This window comes from Cyprinodon tularosa, unplaced genomic scaffold, assembly GCF_016077235.1.
Source record: "Cyprinodon tularosa strain WSP-4 unplaced genomic scaffold, ASM1607723v1 ctg21, whole genome shotgun sequence".
Lineage (NCBI taxonomy): Eukaryota > Metazoa > Chordata > Actinopteri > Cyprinodontiformes > Cyprinodontidae > Cyprinodon > Cyprinodon tularosa.
This window is the reverse complement of record NW_024038778.1, coordinates 1,369,379-1,387,632: the sequence shown is the minus strand read 5'-3', so window position 1 is coordinate 1,387,632 and position 18,254 is coordinate 1,369,379. Positions and strand designations below refer to the sequence as shown.

The 18,254-nt window shown below is 36.8% G+C and overlaps 1 protein-coding gene across 1 annotated transcript; it reads left to right on the top strand.

The window, feature by feature from the left end:
• The first annotated feature begins 735 nt into the window (after nt 1-735).
• On the top strand, nt 736-17,037 carry LOC119783673 (monocyte to macrophage differentiation factor 2-like). Its single transcript, XM_038285301.1, has 7 exons — nt 736-1,138; nt 7,820-7,901; nt 8,124-8,284; nt 9,053-9,127; nt 9,222-9,323; nt 12,164-12,233; nt 12,312-17,037. The coding sequence occupies exons 1-7, from the start codon at nt 1,125-1,127 to the stop codon at nt 12,513-12,515; spliced, it is 708 nt and encodes a 235-aa protein (XP_038141229.1). The 5' UTR covers nt 736-1,124; the 3' UTR covers nt 12,516-17,037.
• Nucleotides 17,038-18,254: the final 1,217 nt, after the last annotated feature.

Here is an 18,254-nt window from a genome sequence, read left to right as displayed (position 1 = left end):
GGAAAACGACTCGTGAAAATGGACCAGCTAGAAGAGCGAGATGCGCGAGAACGCTGGAACCTTTTTTCCACCTGGATCCCCGCTCTTTTCCCCCCCTTATGTCCCTCCTTTGTCGCACAAACTTGCCCCCATTTCCTCACCACTTCGGCTCTATCTAGACCCACTGCTAGTTCGTGATTATCCGTCTTGTGTTGTGGCGTGGAATAGCACCACGCTTCAATATTGGGCATACCGTAAATAAAAAATATCTGTGACAAGCCAACTGTGACACACTGCTGCGGGGAATATAACCAGTCCTTTAGGGGTTAGGCTCGATGTTTGGGCACAGTGAGCTTGTATGAGCTATGAGAATAGCAACTTTTAAACAAAGCATAAACAAGGAGAAATGGGCTAATGCATTGCAAGTCTTTAAAAAAAATAAAAAATCCTCCGCAATACCTTTAAGTTTAATGGCCCTAATCCTCTTCTATAGAATTTTGAATCTAAAGTCAGAATTCTGAGAATATATTCAGAATTTAATGGTCTTGTTTTCAATAAAGTGACAGTTTTTTTTATGTTTGTTTTTATTATTGACCCTAATCCTCTTCTAATTAACGCATTAAATCAATTTTTTTTACATTTGGAAAAATAAAATATCTCCATTTTAATCCCTTTTAACAACATGCCTACACCCCCATCATGTGGCGCGACCAGGAACTGCATGCAGAATTTCCACCTATGAATCAGAACCTCTAAACAAATGATGTGGTAGCCCTGAGAGATTTAAAAAAAAAAAAAAAAAAGCAGCCCTCCACATCGAGTCTTGATGATGATGATATGAAGCGGTGGATGCAGAGAGAAAACAGGTTCAACATCAGAAGCAGCAGCAGCATCACTGATCTCTTCCAGCCGTCCCCCGCCGCCCACACTTCCGGAGCGGACACTGTGACAGCCAGGCAGCTGCCCGTCGGGATGCGTCCGTCTGAGCTGAGCGGAGGACGGCGCCTGTGAAACGAGGAATTACATCTCCTCTTTACAATCTCAGCTGCAGACATCGGATCACATCAGCAGCACTTTTTCTCTCAGCAGAAAAACAGTCCATTAATCTACTGTCTGCCGTCAACTGTTGCTTATTTTCACTGTAAATGAATCTTGTAAGGTAGGGGAATTTTTCTAACCCACTGCCATAATAAATTCAGTAATATTCAAACACGCGTATTTTTGCGTTTACATATGTGTTTCCATGGCGGTGATGATGATGATGATGATGATGATGATGATGATGATGATGATGATGATGATGGATTGTTCTAATGCAACAATAGTTTTTTTTCCCCTTTAAAACCATATTTATCCTATTTATGCACTTAAATCCCCCCACCCAATGTTGTGGTTCATTTAAGTTAGGTTAAAAATATTTTTACCCCATTATGGGCATCTGTCTTTGTTTTAATGAATACAGTCAGTTTGATCCCTCACAGTTGCAAATTTGTTTCACAGGATGAAATTTGTCCTGTTAACACCATTTACCATTTTTATGACTTCCTTATGCCTTCCTAATCTCGTGATTCCTTTTAGTATGTGTGTCTGAACAATCATATGGATCATACTGCTTGGACAGTGGATGATCCTTTAAAAACAGTAACCGTAAGGATGATAGCATTAAGGCAAACTGAACTGTGGAGTAAAAAATGTATTACGATCTGCAGAGAAACAAAATTCAATCGCAGGAATTGAAGTGAAAAAAAATGTGGATCAGTGCATTCCTAGTCCCAGAGCTACTTTTAAGGTTTTTGGATTTGGAGATAATATAGAACAGTTGTGGACTTTTCTATTAGTTATATTTACTGTTCATCCAGGATATCACAAAAGAGCTAAGCCCAACATCTAAAGCTCAGTAGGTCTCAGCTGCTTTACTTAAAGGTATAGTGAAGGGTTTCGCTCTCGCAACTTAAAAAAAATAAATAAATTGCTCATGCACAACCCTGTACCCTCTCCAAAAAAGGAACGCCTATTAAACACGAGCAAGAGCATGCACGAGCCCATTTCTCCTTGTGCACGCTCTGTTTAACAGTTCCTGTTTGCATCGCTCATATAAGCTTACTTTCCTAAACAGGATTTGCAATTTTTCCAGTATGTCAGTGAAAATGGGGACAAGCACGTAAGACGGCCTTACGTAAACATATCACCAGAATGATTGGCAGTTAAGAGGACCACTTATTTTGATGATCCACCCAGAGAAAGAACATCCTCCACTATACCTTTAAGGTCAGTGCTCAGAATTTGGCAAACTGAAGAGAACACAACAAAAAGAACAAAAATCCCATTCCCACCCTGGCCATCAAACATCTTGATTACAGTGAACCCTCGTTTATCGCGGGGGTTATGTTCCAAAAAGAACTTGCGATAGGTGAAATCCGTGAAGTAGAAACCGTTATTTTTTTACAGTTATTATACAATGAAATACTCCATACACCATTGAAATCAAGGAACAAAAACTTTTTACAGGCCCAAGCATTTGTTTAACAAATAAAAGTACGGTCTAAACGTTGTTGTTGTCTGTTTTTTTTTTTTTTTTACAAATAACTACTGTACTTTACTGTAAAATAATATAGTTATAAATGGATAAGTAATAATTTTAATCATCAATACGAAATTAAGGGTTAATATTGCGGGGATCAGCACCGCCCCGCCGTGACGGATTGGAACGGGAGAAAATGAAAAATGGTTATGAAAAAAAATACAAAGTACAGTAGGACAAACAGTCACTGCTGTTCTGAGCCGCTGCATCCTGACTCTGCTCTGTGGCGTTTTTTTCTTTTAAAGCCTGCGGTGCAGGTGTGTTTTTTGGACAGAAGAACATAGTTATCGGCAGTTGTCGCTCTTTTTTCTTCTGGGCCAAAAGATCTTTATAAACCGACATGCCACCATTAATATGTTTGACAATAAAGTTTAACAATGCGTGATGCAAATCCGTGAAGCAGCGAGACCGTGAAAAGTGAACCACGTTATAGCGAGGGTTCACTGTATCCTCAAGATATTCTCTTTGTATTATTAAACACCAGACATAAAACTAATACAAAATGTCAATGACAGACCACAATATAATCAAACATGATGTTCTGTTTATTATCTGTAATAGGCCCCTTAACTGTCGCAGAAAAACATCATGAGCTTTTTGAAAAATTAGAATGTATTATGTAAAATGATCTGGAAACTAACTCTTTCAATAAAACTATAGTTATGCAGCCAGAAAATAATTCTAAGCACATAAAAAAGCCTTATTTGATTGGCCTTGTCAATGGCTACAATAATGTCCAAGTGAAATGCTGTGGCATTGAACGTGCCACAAAGAGTGGTAATACTTTTTGTGCCAGTTATGAATAACTGCCATCATACTAATACAGGATTTTGTATTTATAAAAAAAAAGAATATATATATATTTATATATATATATATAAAAACAAGCATGACAGTAAAGGCAAAAACATGGTGGGGAAGAATCCTGAGTGGACATTAGTCCAGCTGATATTTGTCACTGACTCAGTCTTGGAATTGCTAAAGAAGCTTGCTGTTCATAGAATGTTGTATTTCATGGTTTTAAAAGAAAATAGATTTTATGGAGAAAATGTGGTCTAAAAAGATGCACATGCAATACGGATATAAACAGCACTTATTGGAGATGGTTAGGATGAGTAAATAAATAACTAGGGCTAAATGTTTTACACAAAAATCAAGATGGCGATTGTTTTTAACCAAAACTGCAATTTTATTTTAATATACCTTTGTTCTAACCCAGAGCTTGTTTTTGTGTTTTGTTTGTTTGTTTTTTATACTTAAATAATACTTGAGGGAAATTACTTCTCTGCATTTAACCCATCCCCTTGTGGAGCAGTGGGCTGCCATTGTGCGGCGCCCGGGGAGCAATGTGGGGTTAAGGGTCTTGCTCAGGGACCCAGAGTGGCAGTCTGTGGGAGTGGGGGATCAGACTCACAACCTCAGGATTCAAAGCCCTATGCCCTAACCACTAGGCCGCCTCTCCCCTCTGTAGATGTTTCACCCCAGGCTTTCAGTTTTTTTTTTTAACTTGCTTGACCAGAACTTGACCAGAGGCCACTATTGCAGGACTTTACTATAATCTTAGTGTGAAAAAGGGCTAACTTCTACTTGCATTCATGGATCTGCTGCTAGCTGCAACCAGTGGCGCCTACAGAAATGTTTCACAGGGGTGGCCAGATGGGGCCACTAAAAAACCACAATTTCAGTGTTTGAATATGTGTTAAACCAGCCTGTAGAAATCACTTAAGAAAAGACTTAAGTAAACGCCTACTCATATTTTGGTTTATTGTGTGATTTTTTAATGTTACATCACTGGCTGTGGATAATGGGATGAAATGCTAAACTGATGGTACTAGGGTGGCGCCACTGGCTGCAACTCTCTACCTTTCTGTGTGGCGACAAAGCCAACTCAAGCATTTTTACTGCCACTTAAAGCCCTTGAGGGAGACATTTTGTGTCTTCCACATATTTTAATACAGTGTGATTAAAATATGTGCCTCTGTGATTTGAAAATCGCGTTTTGCTAAATTACATTTACAAATTACATTTACAAATTACATTGAAAATGCAATGAATTGCCCAGCCCTATATGCAACTATCCAATAATTTGTGTGCATCTCACAAATACAGTCACAATCTGTTGTTATTAGCATGTGATAACAGCAAGAACATTTATGTGTATGTTTTTCATGTTTTTAATGGGTTTTAGAGAGACTGCCAATGCCTTCTACAGTCCTGTAGGCTAATGAAAGAATGGAAATGCTAAACAACATTAGCGTTCATTATTATGATTTATGATATTATGGTCACTCAGTGAAAATGAGTTATGTCTGTTTATAAAAAAAGTGCAGACTTTGTTGCATAGTTTTACATTTTTTTATTTTATTTGTGTGTTTCTAACTGAGCTGCATTGCACAGCCATCAAATATGCTTATAAATCAAATAAAAGGAGATCTCTTTGGTTCAATAAGACAAGATAAAGCCCTGCTTTTGTCTACCCTGGTGTTCTGAATCAGTTTTCCTGTGCTGCTCCTCTCAGTCCACTCACTGGTTCTTTGTGAGTGGCCTGCGGCCTGCTAATTATCAGTGGATTTGATAAAGTCATTAATAACCCAGCTGGGCTGTGAGCAGAAACACAAACTGGCACAGTAAAGAAATAGGCAGCCTCTGGATGGAGGAGCCTCTTTATTTGGGACAGATCTGGGAGTTTCTGGGTCGGGTCAGTTAATATTAATAGCTGTGAATGAGTGTCACTCTAGAAACAGAAGAAGAGAGAGTTAAAAAACAATCCACTACACTTTGTTTCCAAGTTTGAAGACGTTTCTCTTTTCATCCAGGAAGCTTTTTCAATTCAAAATGTCAGAAATTGCATGGAGTTCAGGGCTTTATGGAGTGGACCAAAAACAAAGCCTTGTTCTGGCTTAGAAAACATGCAAATTGATGCCCTTTGTCTTTTAATATTTAATGTCCTTTTTAAAGAGGAAAATGCTCCTGTAAGATAGGTAAACATAAGACCTTTAGCTTTGGATTTGAAAATTTCTACTGCTTAAGTGAGAATAAAATGAATCAAATCCGATCTTGACTGAAAAGCTTTGAATATGAATACAGTAATTTAGATAAACAAAAATAATCTAAAGCCATGGTTAGTATTTCCTTTGAAGGCGGCTTAATTTTTGTTATCAATGTGTGAGGAACAGACAAATTGAGGTTTCTTATGAAATCTGTTTCTGGAAGGTGCAGCATAACAGCATGTGCTTGTGTACGTTTATGTTTTTGATCTGTTTATTTGGCTTTCTGTTTGTCAATTTTATCAGAGGAAGTAGAGATTAGACAGGACAAAAAAACTCGCAAGGGAGAATAAACGAACGAGAAGTTCTCTGTTGAGAGATTTAGAAAAAAAAGGCACGATCCCAGCTCTTTTGTTACCATGACAACAGTGACATCACCGAGGGGTTACCTCCTGGCCTGTTCTGTGGTGCCGTAGAACCAGGGATCAGGCTTAATGTGCGTGTCTGCAGGAGTTGATGTGTGCGCACATAGAAGCTTCTCCGTGCGAGCTATTTGTAAAAGTAATCATAGGGACATAAGTCTGGTTTAGATGGTAACCGTGGTTGCCGACTGTTGCTAGGCAACTGCAGCCATGGTAACAAGCTGAAGCATGATGTAGCGTTGCTTAGCAAAAGGACAGAGTGGAGGTGGGGACTCATCGACAGCTATGAGATACAAGCAGCATTGTAGATGTTCATCCTGGGTATAAAGTAGATCTTTCTTCAGCTCACTCACAGTAAACCCGAACTTGATGTTTATAGTTTAGTAGTTTCTCATCAAAGCTTCTACGGTTCAAACAACAGGTATTGGGTCACACTACCATAACAATCATTTCACTTCCATGGCTGCAGGTGAAAACGTTTAGTGGGAGAGCTTGACCTTTAAGACCAGCTTTAGGATGAATAGGATCCACAAAAGCAAACAAAACCAATGAAAAACCTTGTAAAAAAGTTGATTCTCCTAAGAATGGGGGTCCTTTATCAAATTGGACCCTATCGGTTAAGTAAACAACAGAAAAAACGCTGCAAACAAAATATGATGCAACCAAAAACAAAATGCTGCAAAAAAAAAAAAAAGTAATTAAATGATGCAGTTAGTAAAAACAGCTGCAAATCTCTTTAAAAAAAAAAACACCACTAAAGGGAGTTGAACAAAGAACAAAGCATATTGGAATAGAGTGTTACTTTAACATAGGTTATAACACAAAACTATGCTGTTATTCTGCAATATTTTAAGACTATGGCTGTGTCCGAATGTCCACCCTAACCCCTAAATCCCTCAATCACCTCAGCCTAGAGAATATGTGCACTAAATATATAGTGGACTTTATAGTGAATCAGTTAACTCACCTTTTGTACAGATGATCACTGCTTTTCGCTCCCCATTGGTCACGTAGCTCCGCCTCCCTGCACGGTGCCTGTTATTTGTCACTGCCAAAACAAATCCCATGATGTGCGCATAGAATTTTTTGTTTGCAGCCTTTTTCTGTTGCATTTGTTTTTTGTGTTTGCTTGTTTCAGACTTTGTGTTATACGTGTGTTTGCAACTCCTTTATATGTTTGCTGCTTTCACCTGTGGGAAGCTCATTTCTTTTCTTGTTTTGTTTTGCAGCATTTTTCTTTTTCTATTTTTTTTTTTTGTGCTTTTGTGATTTGGAGTTTGCATCATGCATGTTTTTGAAGCTTGTTTCTTCCTTTGCTGCTCTTTTACTCCTGTCAGCCACCATAGAAATATGGCTGAAGGTGCCATGTTCATCTGTTGAAGTTATAGAACAATCATACAAAACTCCTGGCCACATCTATTAAGGAATAAGACTGCTTCAATGTCCAAAACATAAACAAATTTCAGAGTGGAATGTATAAAGAAACATAGAAACCAAAAGCAAAGGATCTTGTGAAAATGTCAGATGTATCCTGTGGCGTAAGGTTAAAGTTTGATCACAAATCTGTAATTTTTCTGGCCCATGGTATTTCATTCTATCTGGTCCTATTTAATAGTATTTTATCTCTGTTTTTTCTTTTGATTTAACATTTCTTTTGTTCCTTTTTGGATGTGAAGGACCTTGTAATGTTCACTTTAAGCTCTACCTTAGTTACCTACCGACCTTTACTTTCTTTTTATTCTTTTCCTAATGAAAATAAGCAGATTTCTCATATTTTCGCTTTTGTTTTTTGTTTAATTTTAGCTACAGTACATATTTGCTTAAATTTGACCAATTTTGATCATTTCTAGGTTTATGAACAACCGTGTTCCTCCTAACAAGAGATACCAGCCCACAGAATACGAGCATGCTGCCAACTGTGCCACGCATGCGGTCAGTATGCATAAACCCCCCCCCCACCTGACGCCTCACACACACACCCACACACACACCCAAACACACACTCACAGTACAAGCTGTTTGTAATGCAGAACGCTCACATTTATGACTATACTAATAATATTACTTTTAAAAGTTGTGCCATCATCATGTTCTCAATAGCACCTCACCTTGATACTTTTTGCGTTTGTTCCTTTGATCTCTTGTGTTTTCTAGATGTGGATAATCCCTAGCCTGCTGGGTAGCTCACTGTTGCACTACGAGTCAGAGGACCGATGGGAGCGGCTGTCAGCCTGGGTGTACGGGGCAGGGCTCAGCTCGCTCTTCATTATCTCCACCTTGTTCCACACTGTGGCCTGGAAGAAAAGCCACCTCCGGTATGAAAACAGACATAAGGAGGCTTGAACTTAAATTTTTTGCATTAGGGGGTTAAGGTTTATCCAAAATGTTTCCAGTGTCCCAATCTTTAGGGCCATTGTTCCTAACACAGAAATTTTCAAAACACTGGTCTGCACCATGCAAGAGCTGGTTCTTACTGCATCTTCCTCAATTTAAAAAGGGTTCCATGGCATCTACGGGCCCTTAAATCTAATTCTGGTCTACCTTCAAAGTGCTCTATGTTTGTATTAAACTGAAAAGTGCCATGGAAGTGGCAGGATAAAGCCAGAGCTAAAAGATAACAGCAGATTAACGGTAGAATGGACCAGTAACCTGAATCTGGTCAAGAATCTGCAGAAAGACTTGAAAGTCAATGCTATCTAATCTAACTGAGACTGAGCTATTTATAAAAGAAAGGGCAAAAACTTTGTTCTTTTTAGATGTGAATTTGCTATAGATATATAAATATTTGCATTTGATTAAAGCAAAAATGTTTCCACCAAAAATGTTATATAAATGCACAATACAATTAGTATGTTGTTGTTTTTTTATTTTACTAGAAAAATCATGTATCATTTTCTTTGCGCTTTACCATTATTTTCTGTTGGTCTCTTCTCCAAAGTTCTTTACTGACGTATGTGGTGGTAGTATGAAAAAAGGGGTTAAGCAGGTATAAATAGTTTTGCAAGAACAATACACATTTAAAAACAATGTAAGGGCTGCAACTGAAAGAAAATATAGATACCTAACAAAACCTTTTTTTACAGCTCTGTAGAGCAGTGTTTCCACATGTGTGACAGGATGGTGATCTACTTCTTCATTGCAGCCTCCTACGCCCCATGGTAAATATACTGGCCTGTTGTCTGTGTGTGGGTGCCTGTAAATCAGATTGCATAGGGACGCTTGGCAGCTGTCATCTTATTGGCTCTTTGACAGGCTAAACCTCCGGGAACTGGGTCCGTGGGCGTGTCACATGCGCTGGCTGGTGTGGGTGATGGCATCTTTTGGAACCACCTACGTCTTCTTCTTCCATGAGAGGTCTGTTCCCACACTGACAGCTTCATGTGGGTCAGACTGGCAATTAATGCTACATGTTTTCGACATGGCAGGAACAAATTTCAACCTGTTGCAATGGTTGTTTTTTAAAGTTAAGGCAATTGTGCTTGACCTGAAATGCTCATTATTGCAGGTACATAAGCATTGCGTAATAAACAACTATTCAGGTATTGCAACAACTATAGGAAGACAACTACCTCCAACATTGTTTATATCTATTTACGTTTTGTTTTTTTAGAAGTTGGTCATTAGCAGTGATTTTTTTATCACCTTTTAAAGATTATCCCTAGATCCTAAGCCTTGATCACTTTGCATCCCCCTCCTTCTTGCTAAGCACTGACTTTGGTACTGTTAGTTACGATTGATTGATTGATTGATTGATTGATTGATTGATTGATTGATTGATCTCACAGTGAAGAAATTTACTCGTTACATTAGCTCAAATAGTCAGAGAAGAAGAATGTGCGAAAGGAAAAAAAGGTGCATGGGATATATACAGTATATGACAGTTATATTTTAATAGTAGGATCATTATACAGGGTTATTGCACAGGGTGTTTAAAAGGGTTTTTATATAGATGGATATTTATATATATAGTTATTGCACTGGGTGTCACATATAGAGCAATAGGTTATTGCATAGGGTATCAAATAGTAAATTGCACATTATACCATGCAGAAGTTATTGTCGTTGTGGTTTCGCATTGTAGAGTCTGGTTGCAGCAGGGATGAATGACCTGCGGTAGCCATCTTTTTTATAGGAGCTGCTCAGCTCCTCTACAGACAAGCGCAGAGTGTGGAAGGTGTTGACCATGATGGATGTAAGCTTGGACAGCACCCTCCTCTCAGCCATTTCCTCCACCGAGTCCAGAAGGACAGAAGTGGCCCTTCTAAATACTGTAGTTTGTTCAGTCTCTTTCTGTCCTGCTCTGCTCTGCCAGGGGCCCAGCAGATGACAGAATAGAGGAGGGCTGATGCCACTACAGAGTCATCAAAGGTTTTAAGCAGGGGCCTGCCCTATATACTACTAGTTAAGCTTTGACCCCTATTCCCTTTTCGAAAATAACTGTAAGTCTATTTGAGTCTTTTGCTAATAGAGATTTTTGATAAGCATAAATGGATTAAAATCATTGAACAGAATGATGGCGTTCCTCTCAGCTCTGTTTTAGTTTAAAAACTACATAAATCCCAACAGTTGGTGATTCACAGCTGTATTTTGCTGTCTCTATCACTTGCCTTTTTCTGAGTGTCATATCAGGCCATAAATTCTAGTACATTTTCTACAGGTAAACAAGGACAAACCAGAGATATAAGTCATGGTTCTGGGAAGCACAGAGACAAACCACATTCAGAAGTAGGTGTGCTGGCCCTATACACATTTATGCAGAAGCTGTGATGAACCTGTATGTATGGTTGGGTGGTAAGGTGGATTTATCTGATTTTGTTCCAATATGTATTTTAAAGCCAACCCAAGTCATAAGTGATCTAAGCCTCTGCTTAGCATCCCCAAGCTATCAGGGGCCCTTCTATTAAATCTTGAATTTTAAAGCAGACCGAAATTTGAATTTTTTTCATGGCTCATTGGAAATTTCATTATTGCAAAATTTTTATTGTATTGTTAATGTATAGATTAATCAAAGGGTATGAACTTGTTTGAAATGTAAAACGGCCTATGGTGATAGCAAACTCTGATGGATGATAAATTGTCCCAGGAATGAATTATATATTGTAATATTGTCTTTTGGTTTGAGTCCAAAGTGCTTCCACACTACATCAACCTCCTTATACTTTGAAACCATTTCCATCTCTCTTTTTTCCAGAATTTCACTAGTTTTCTACTTCTCAGTCAACAGGTCCTCATGCTACACTTTAGTGAAACCTGTGTAAACCTGTGTAAACAAAACACAAAATGTACTTTTAAGATTTACTGGAACTTGCAAGTTTTCTTTTTTGAAGTAAACACTTGTTTTCATTGTTTGATTGCTGACAAGCAGGAGGAACAACTGTGTCAGTTGGCCAACTTATAGCCAAGAGCATTTTATTTGGGGTCTGTTGTTTATCTTTGCTAAATGAAGTTATAGTTTGGTATCGTTAAGAGACTGTGCTGTTTCCAATTTGAGTTATACTCTCATGGCTATCAGCCTTATCCACTGCTTCAGAATCATGCAGGTGGAGCATTGGAGGTGAATATATAAACAATCATACCATAGTACCTCATCTGCTAAACAAGTGATCTTGACATAATAGTTAGTGCTTACAATTTAAACATGTCACACAAACAGACGTCTACAAATAGGACCAGTTGATTGCAGCATGTATGGAAAGCCAAAAGTGCAGCATGTTCAGTACATTAAAAAGGGGTGTATATTGCTATGTAAACTTTTCTATGGGACTTGTAACCTCTGCATCAAATTAATGGAATCATTTTTTGCCCTAAATGTAAGAAGAATTATATATTCATTTATTTTAGTTATTGTTAACTATTAAATACATATTTTTACTTTACGACCATAATGAATGTATGCTCTCTATCTTTTTAGACCTGAAAATCTGTCTTTCCACCAGAAAATATAACATAATTATATATGCATTTGTATGAATATATTTGTTTTATGTAAATATTTGATTTAAAGATTAATTGACCAAGACCTTAGTCATTAGCTAAGTTATTTGTGATTATATTTATATATATATCTATGTATAAATGCCAAAGGTGGGGGGTCTCATTTCCTAATATCTTTTTTAATTCCAAATAAATACCAAGTTGTTAGGTTAACCGCCAGTTCTAATTCTAAAACTTCTTTATATGTTCTTCTCTTTCAGGTATAAACTCATGGAGTTAATTTGTTACACAGTAATGGGAGTTTTTCCTGCTCTGGTCATCTTTTCAATGGTAAGCCCACTGATGTATTGTACAGCACTATATTGCAAAGTGCTGTACCCCACATTAACCTCCCTTACCTCTTGTCAGCCGGAGCAGTCCGGATTGTGTGAGCTGCTGGTCGGCGGAGCCTGCTACTGTCTCGGTATTGTCTTCTTTAAAAGTGATGGGATCGTCCCGTTTGCTCACGCCATCTGGCACCTTTTCGTAGTTGTGGGAGCAGCCATACATTACTACGCCATCTGGAAGTATCTTTACGCCCAGACTCCCAGGCAGGTCCAGACCTCCAGATGACATCAGTGATGACCTCACAGGAATGGACTCCTGTGATTGAGTTTCTCTGGGGGAGCTGTGTCCAAGTTCAAGGGCTGCCTCATATAGGACTGAACTCTAAGGATAAACAACCTTTACATTTGGATCTGTCTGATCAACTTATAAAGTCCAATAAGCTGTTGTTTTTTTAACTTTAAAACATAATTTGGGTTGTACACTGATTCTACTATAGGAAATACTACAAATGACCTTTAATATCAAACATTTTATTTCTTACAGACTTCTGCTGAGATTTTGGTGGTTTACTATAATAGTATTAGGATATAAAGGTCGTAAGTGGTGTAAGGAGAAGGCTCTGAGCAGCAGTTCAAGCTTATCCATGGTGTGCAACCCACAGGGCCTTATCAGCAGACTATTAACTAGTAACAACCATGCTGCCCTCACCTAAACACCACAGTGTTAGCTCTCCAGCTAACCCTGCGGCACTGTGGCTTTTAAAAAAATTAGGAATCCAGACTAAGTTCTCCTATTGCTTTAAAAAAAAGTCTTATTAGGTAGCTAAAGAAAAAACTCTGCCTTTGCACAAAGTATTTTTGTACAATAAAGTTAGAGAGAGGGTAAAACGATAGTGCATATAGAGAAGTTGCTGAAAAATGGAGGGTAGTTGTAAGGTTTTTAGACTGATAAAGTATATACCAAGGCGGAGACTGATGGTGGAGGCACAGAAACCATGTGCATTTAAAGGGGCATTTCAGACTTTGTGAGGACCCATTCTAGTTCAGATGTAAAGTCTATGGCATTGGCACTTGGATGGAATAATCAAGACAAGGGAAGATTACTTATACTACCACCCTATTACCTAAAAGTTAACAGCGCTGAGATCACAATTACCTTTAAGGGGATTTACGTTCCTTTAAGTTTATTTTACATTCTAGAAATATTCGAATAACATTATAATCCTAAAGACCATTTCTGCAATGCTACAAACCCGAACAAGTGCAGATACATAGATGAGCTAGCTTTATTGAAAGCATAAACATGTTTACCTGTTTATTGTTGTCACTTTCTAAATCAATATAAAAATTGTTTAGACAATGTATAAAAGTAAAAGTTTGGATCCTAGAACCCTTTAAGTCTGAAAATATATCAAATTAATCAGATACATATAAACTTTATTATATTATGCAGAATCACCTCGTTGTAATGAATCCCTATTTCTTAAGGTGGCACCTTTGTATACTTGGACACAGCTGAAATCCCCACTTCAGTTTATATTAATGTATTAAATCACTGTATTTTCCAAGAATTTATTTTGTTTTTATGATCAGCGCTTAGCTACCGACTCTCTGTGGTGCACATTCAGATTCAATGTTCAGAAGCAGCATTTTCTTAAAGCAGCAGGATGACAATGTTTACAGTTGCCTGCCTTGATTATCATCTGCAGATTAAGCCTTTATTTTAATTATCATTTACACCTATTTAATATGAGTGGTTTATATTTACAGTCTAGAGTTTTAGATCATATAAATTTACATTTGATTGAACTTTTTGCTTCTTTTTTTTTGGTGACTTAATGTAATTACCAAAACAAGCATGAGTAGAATAATTTGATAATGTATATTTAACATAGATTTGTGGTTGTAGCCTTAAAGACTAAGCCTCTATACATCCACAATCATTAGAACAATAGAATATGTAGTCTTTTTGCTGAATATCACAGTTTCCTGTTGCTTGTTAGGTTTTACAAGCCGGAATGTCTTCAGTATCATTTGTACAGAGATTATATTTTCTTGTGTAGTGTTCGTTGTCTTGAAAATAGGTGTAAAACTAATGATTAGCAACATGGTTAATGCTGAAACACAATTGACTCATCACTGCCAGAGGGCTAAATTACTGCCGGTACTGATAGCACATGCTACCATGATTAAGAAAATGTCTCATCTGAAAGGAAACTGAAGCTATATTATTCTTAAAAAATCTCTCCCAATATAAAGGCATCTCAGGAGTGTGTGTGTGTTTGTATGTGTTACTTGCCTGAATGTGGTTGTGGGTATATTTTACCATCTAATGCCCATGAAAACCTATAGTTTACATATGAAAACGTTGAACACATAAATATCTATATTTGCTATTCTCTAACTCGGCATTTCATTGTAAAGTTTAATAAATGTGGCTGAGGACCAAAAAGGTCGGGAAATCTAATAGTTAAAGGTGTAAAAAACAACAAAAAACCAACAAGTGACACTGGTCATGTTTCACAGTTGTTTGACCCTCAGGATTTTAGGGACCATCGAATCTGCTGGTGAATATTCTCAGTCATCCAGGTCATAGTCATTCCCAAAAAAGTAAAAAAAAAAACAATCCACTGGACTTTGTTTCCAAGTCAGAAGACGTTTCGCTTCAAATCCAGGAAGCTTTTTCAATTCAAAATGTCAGAAATAGCGTCAAGTTTGAGGCTTTATAGAGTTATTACCTACACAGTGTTACCGCTTATAAAGATATTAAAATGCCTTAAAATAATTTCATTTATTGTCTCAGTAGCATATATTCACACTGCCATAAGGGGAAAGATCTTAATTTTGAAATCAGTAAATATATTTAGGGGGAAAAAATTATTGACGCCACAGTCATTTCTTAAAATAATTGTCATAAAATAATTTTCAAATATACTGTACTTGAAGAAATGAGTTTTGAAGAACTTTGAATTAGTCATCCATGCCTTTCTTTCTTTCTGTGGTTTAAATGTTAGGCTAATCTCTATAAGAAGGTCTTTAAAATACTGTAGGAAAGACAGGAAAACAAGCCATTGGAGTGATTTAGATGATTACTGCTATTGTCTTGAGTGAAAGCAGTCAAAGGAAATAAACAAATCATAAATAGTACAAACAGCATATGCTAAAGTAGACTAAATGTCAGGAAAATAATGGAGATTTTGTGGAGCATCAAATTACTGGCTGTTGTTTGTATTATAGGATTAATTGTAGGGAATTAATTGGTTTCTGCTGCATCAGGATGAGCTATGCCATCTAAGAATAGTCTGACTAACAGAAATATAACTTTATTGATCTATTAGTTTTGCAAATCAGTCATATAATTAGCCAAACTAATTAGAGAAGTATTTCAGGTTGTCCAGTTCGACATCAGTTTCAAGCATCTAGCATCCTAAGGAGACAGGATATTCAATGGAGCAAGCAGCACAGGCTGATCTAAGATTAGGAACTGCTTTTATTGGTCATAGTCAGGTTAATTCTAAAGCAGATAATTCACTGAGAGCTGTGGTGGGTTAGTCTGTGGCAGCCTGGTGTCCACTTTTGAAGCTTTAGGGCCAAATGCTGCTGGATGAGCTGCTGAAGCATTTTTACCATTTTTTCCCGTCTTGGTAGCATGTTTTCCTATGCTACTTAAGCGTAATTGTGTGGATGTGTATATCAACAGGACAACATGCAAGATAAAATTGTCTTAAAGAACTGCAGCAGCTCTTACAGTGTCCGATTAAACTACTAAATGCTCATTCTAATAATATCATTTTTCCTTTAGATGCCAATAGATAGGGGAAACCTGTTGAATCAAAATAAGGACCTTAAAAGTGTTCATATTTGCACAAAGACACACTGTGATCAAAATCCATTTAGACTTTTTTTAATCCAAAAGTAAGGATATTTCTGTTACCTTTACAGACAGAATAAGGAATTAAATAAATAAATTGTCCTTAACATGTTTCATTAGCAACTCTATGTTCAAAAATGGTATCTACCTTTACCTCACTTTTTGGTTAAAAAGCTAAATTAACAACAAATGTGAGTCAATCATGAGATGATAAATTATAAAGCAAACCTGAAAGCGCGATATAAACACTGTAAAACCCAACCAGTTATGATTATCATTGGGGTTTTTTTTAACTGTATGTAATTCATGGAAATGAAACAGCCTAAATCAATGGAAACCTTAAGGGTTATAAACCTATTTCCACAACTAAGAGGAAAATATATGTTTATTGCAGATTTGAATATGTTTAAATGATACTTATATTTCTGAATGATGCTAATTTGAAACAAGTCCTTAAGACCAAATAGCTTGTAAGTATTTAGATTCTCAATGTTTACTGACACATTCTAGATACATAAAAAAAAAAAAAAAAAAAAAAGGTTAATTCTTGCTTTATCATATTTGGTATTAAAACCATTTTCATAAGCAGTTTTATTAATTTAATCTTCTTAGTTTCTTAGTATCTTGAGAATAGTATTAATTTTTACTAGAGAAGTAGTGCACATAGAAATTTGTATAAATCTCAGTCATTTTACAAACTGTACATCTGTTCATGTTATTTACACTCTTTGTGAAGGTGAAGCCGCTCAGTGTTTTTTGTCCTGCTACTGCTCTCTCCTTGTTCCAGAAAAGCTCATGTATTTTCCTACATGGTTCTATCTTTTTAATTTGATTATTGTATCTTTGGTGCATTTTTGTGTTGTGATAAGCCTATTTGATGCACACAATGCTTTTATCTTTTCTATCTCTGTTATAATAAAAGTGCTGTTTAAATGCACTATGTTGCTGAATTAATCTTTTCAACTGATTGAGACACTTTCGTGTACTTGTTTAAAGTGAAATAGTTTTTTTTTTCTGAAACAAAAAAACTTGTGCTGCAATTACATTTACAGATCTTTTGGCCGTACTTCTAAGTTTCCGTTTGATCATAGATTCAGATCTCAGTTAAAATTTGTACAATAAACTGAAAACTGATCACCGAACCCCAATTCTATCTGCCTTTGCAAAAAGAGCTGGGTTTTATTTTTGGTCTCCACTTCCTGGACCTCAATACATTTATTAACAGGCCTCTGCATCTCTTGGTAGCTGTTAATTAGGAAATGCAATCATTTGATTCAGGTGTGCTGGAGCAGAGGCACGTCTAAACATGTACAACATCGGTTTCTTGATCTGAAAGAAATTATACTATAATCATATTAAAGGTCAGAGAGAGGCAGAAATATTCACGGTTGTTGCACCCTTGATATTTGCACCAATGAAACATTAGAAAGACATATAGAGCAGTAGGAAAACTGCAGTCTTTTCCAAAAAAGAAAACCAAAAACAATTGATTACTGTTTATTTTGGTTCATTTGACTTATACCACAGATCTTAAATGCTTTGGAACCCTTAACTATTAATTTGAATGAAGGTTTTCATTTATTTGAAAATGACTGCATATAAAGTGGTGATTGAACATCTATTACAGGTAAAGACTGCTATGACTGGAATTTTAATGCTGAAAAACAACCAATCCAGGATGTTGAGGTTTTCTTTCCCTCTGATTTAACCTAAACGTTTCTGATTAATTAAAAAAGACTACCTCCTTACCAGTGTATGGAACAGGATTAGGCCCACTGAAAAATTTTTAAAATTTTTTACTGATTTTTACATTTTATCTCAGTATAATATGAGAAAAAGTCAGAATTCTGACTTGCCATGTCTGTTTTAAAGTCTGAACTAGCTCTCTTGTTTTAATCACCTTAATTAATGAAATAGCATCACATAGGACGCCTCAGGCACGTAAAAAGTCACCTAATTCCGTCATTTTCCACCAATGTGTCACTGGCCCTCTCAAACAACTCACATCTTTGTCAGTGAAGCTGAGTGCTCCCACATCTCTTCCTTCATAGTGCCCATCTACATTAAGATCCAAAATTATGAGATTAAAGTCAGAATTCTGAGAAAAAAGTCAGAATTCTGAGATTAAAGTCAGAATTCTGACTTTTTTTCTTA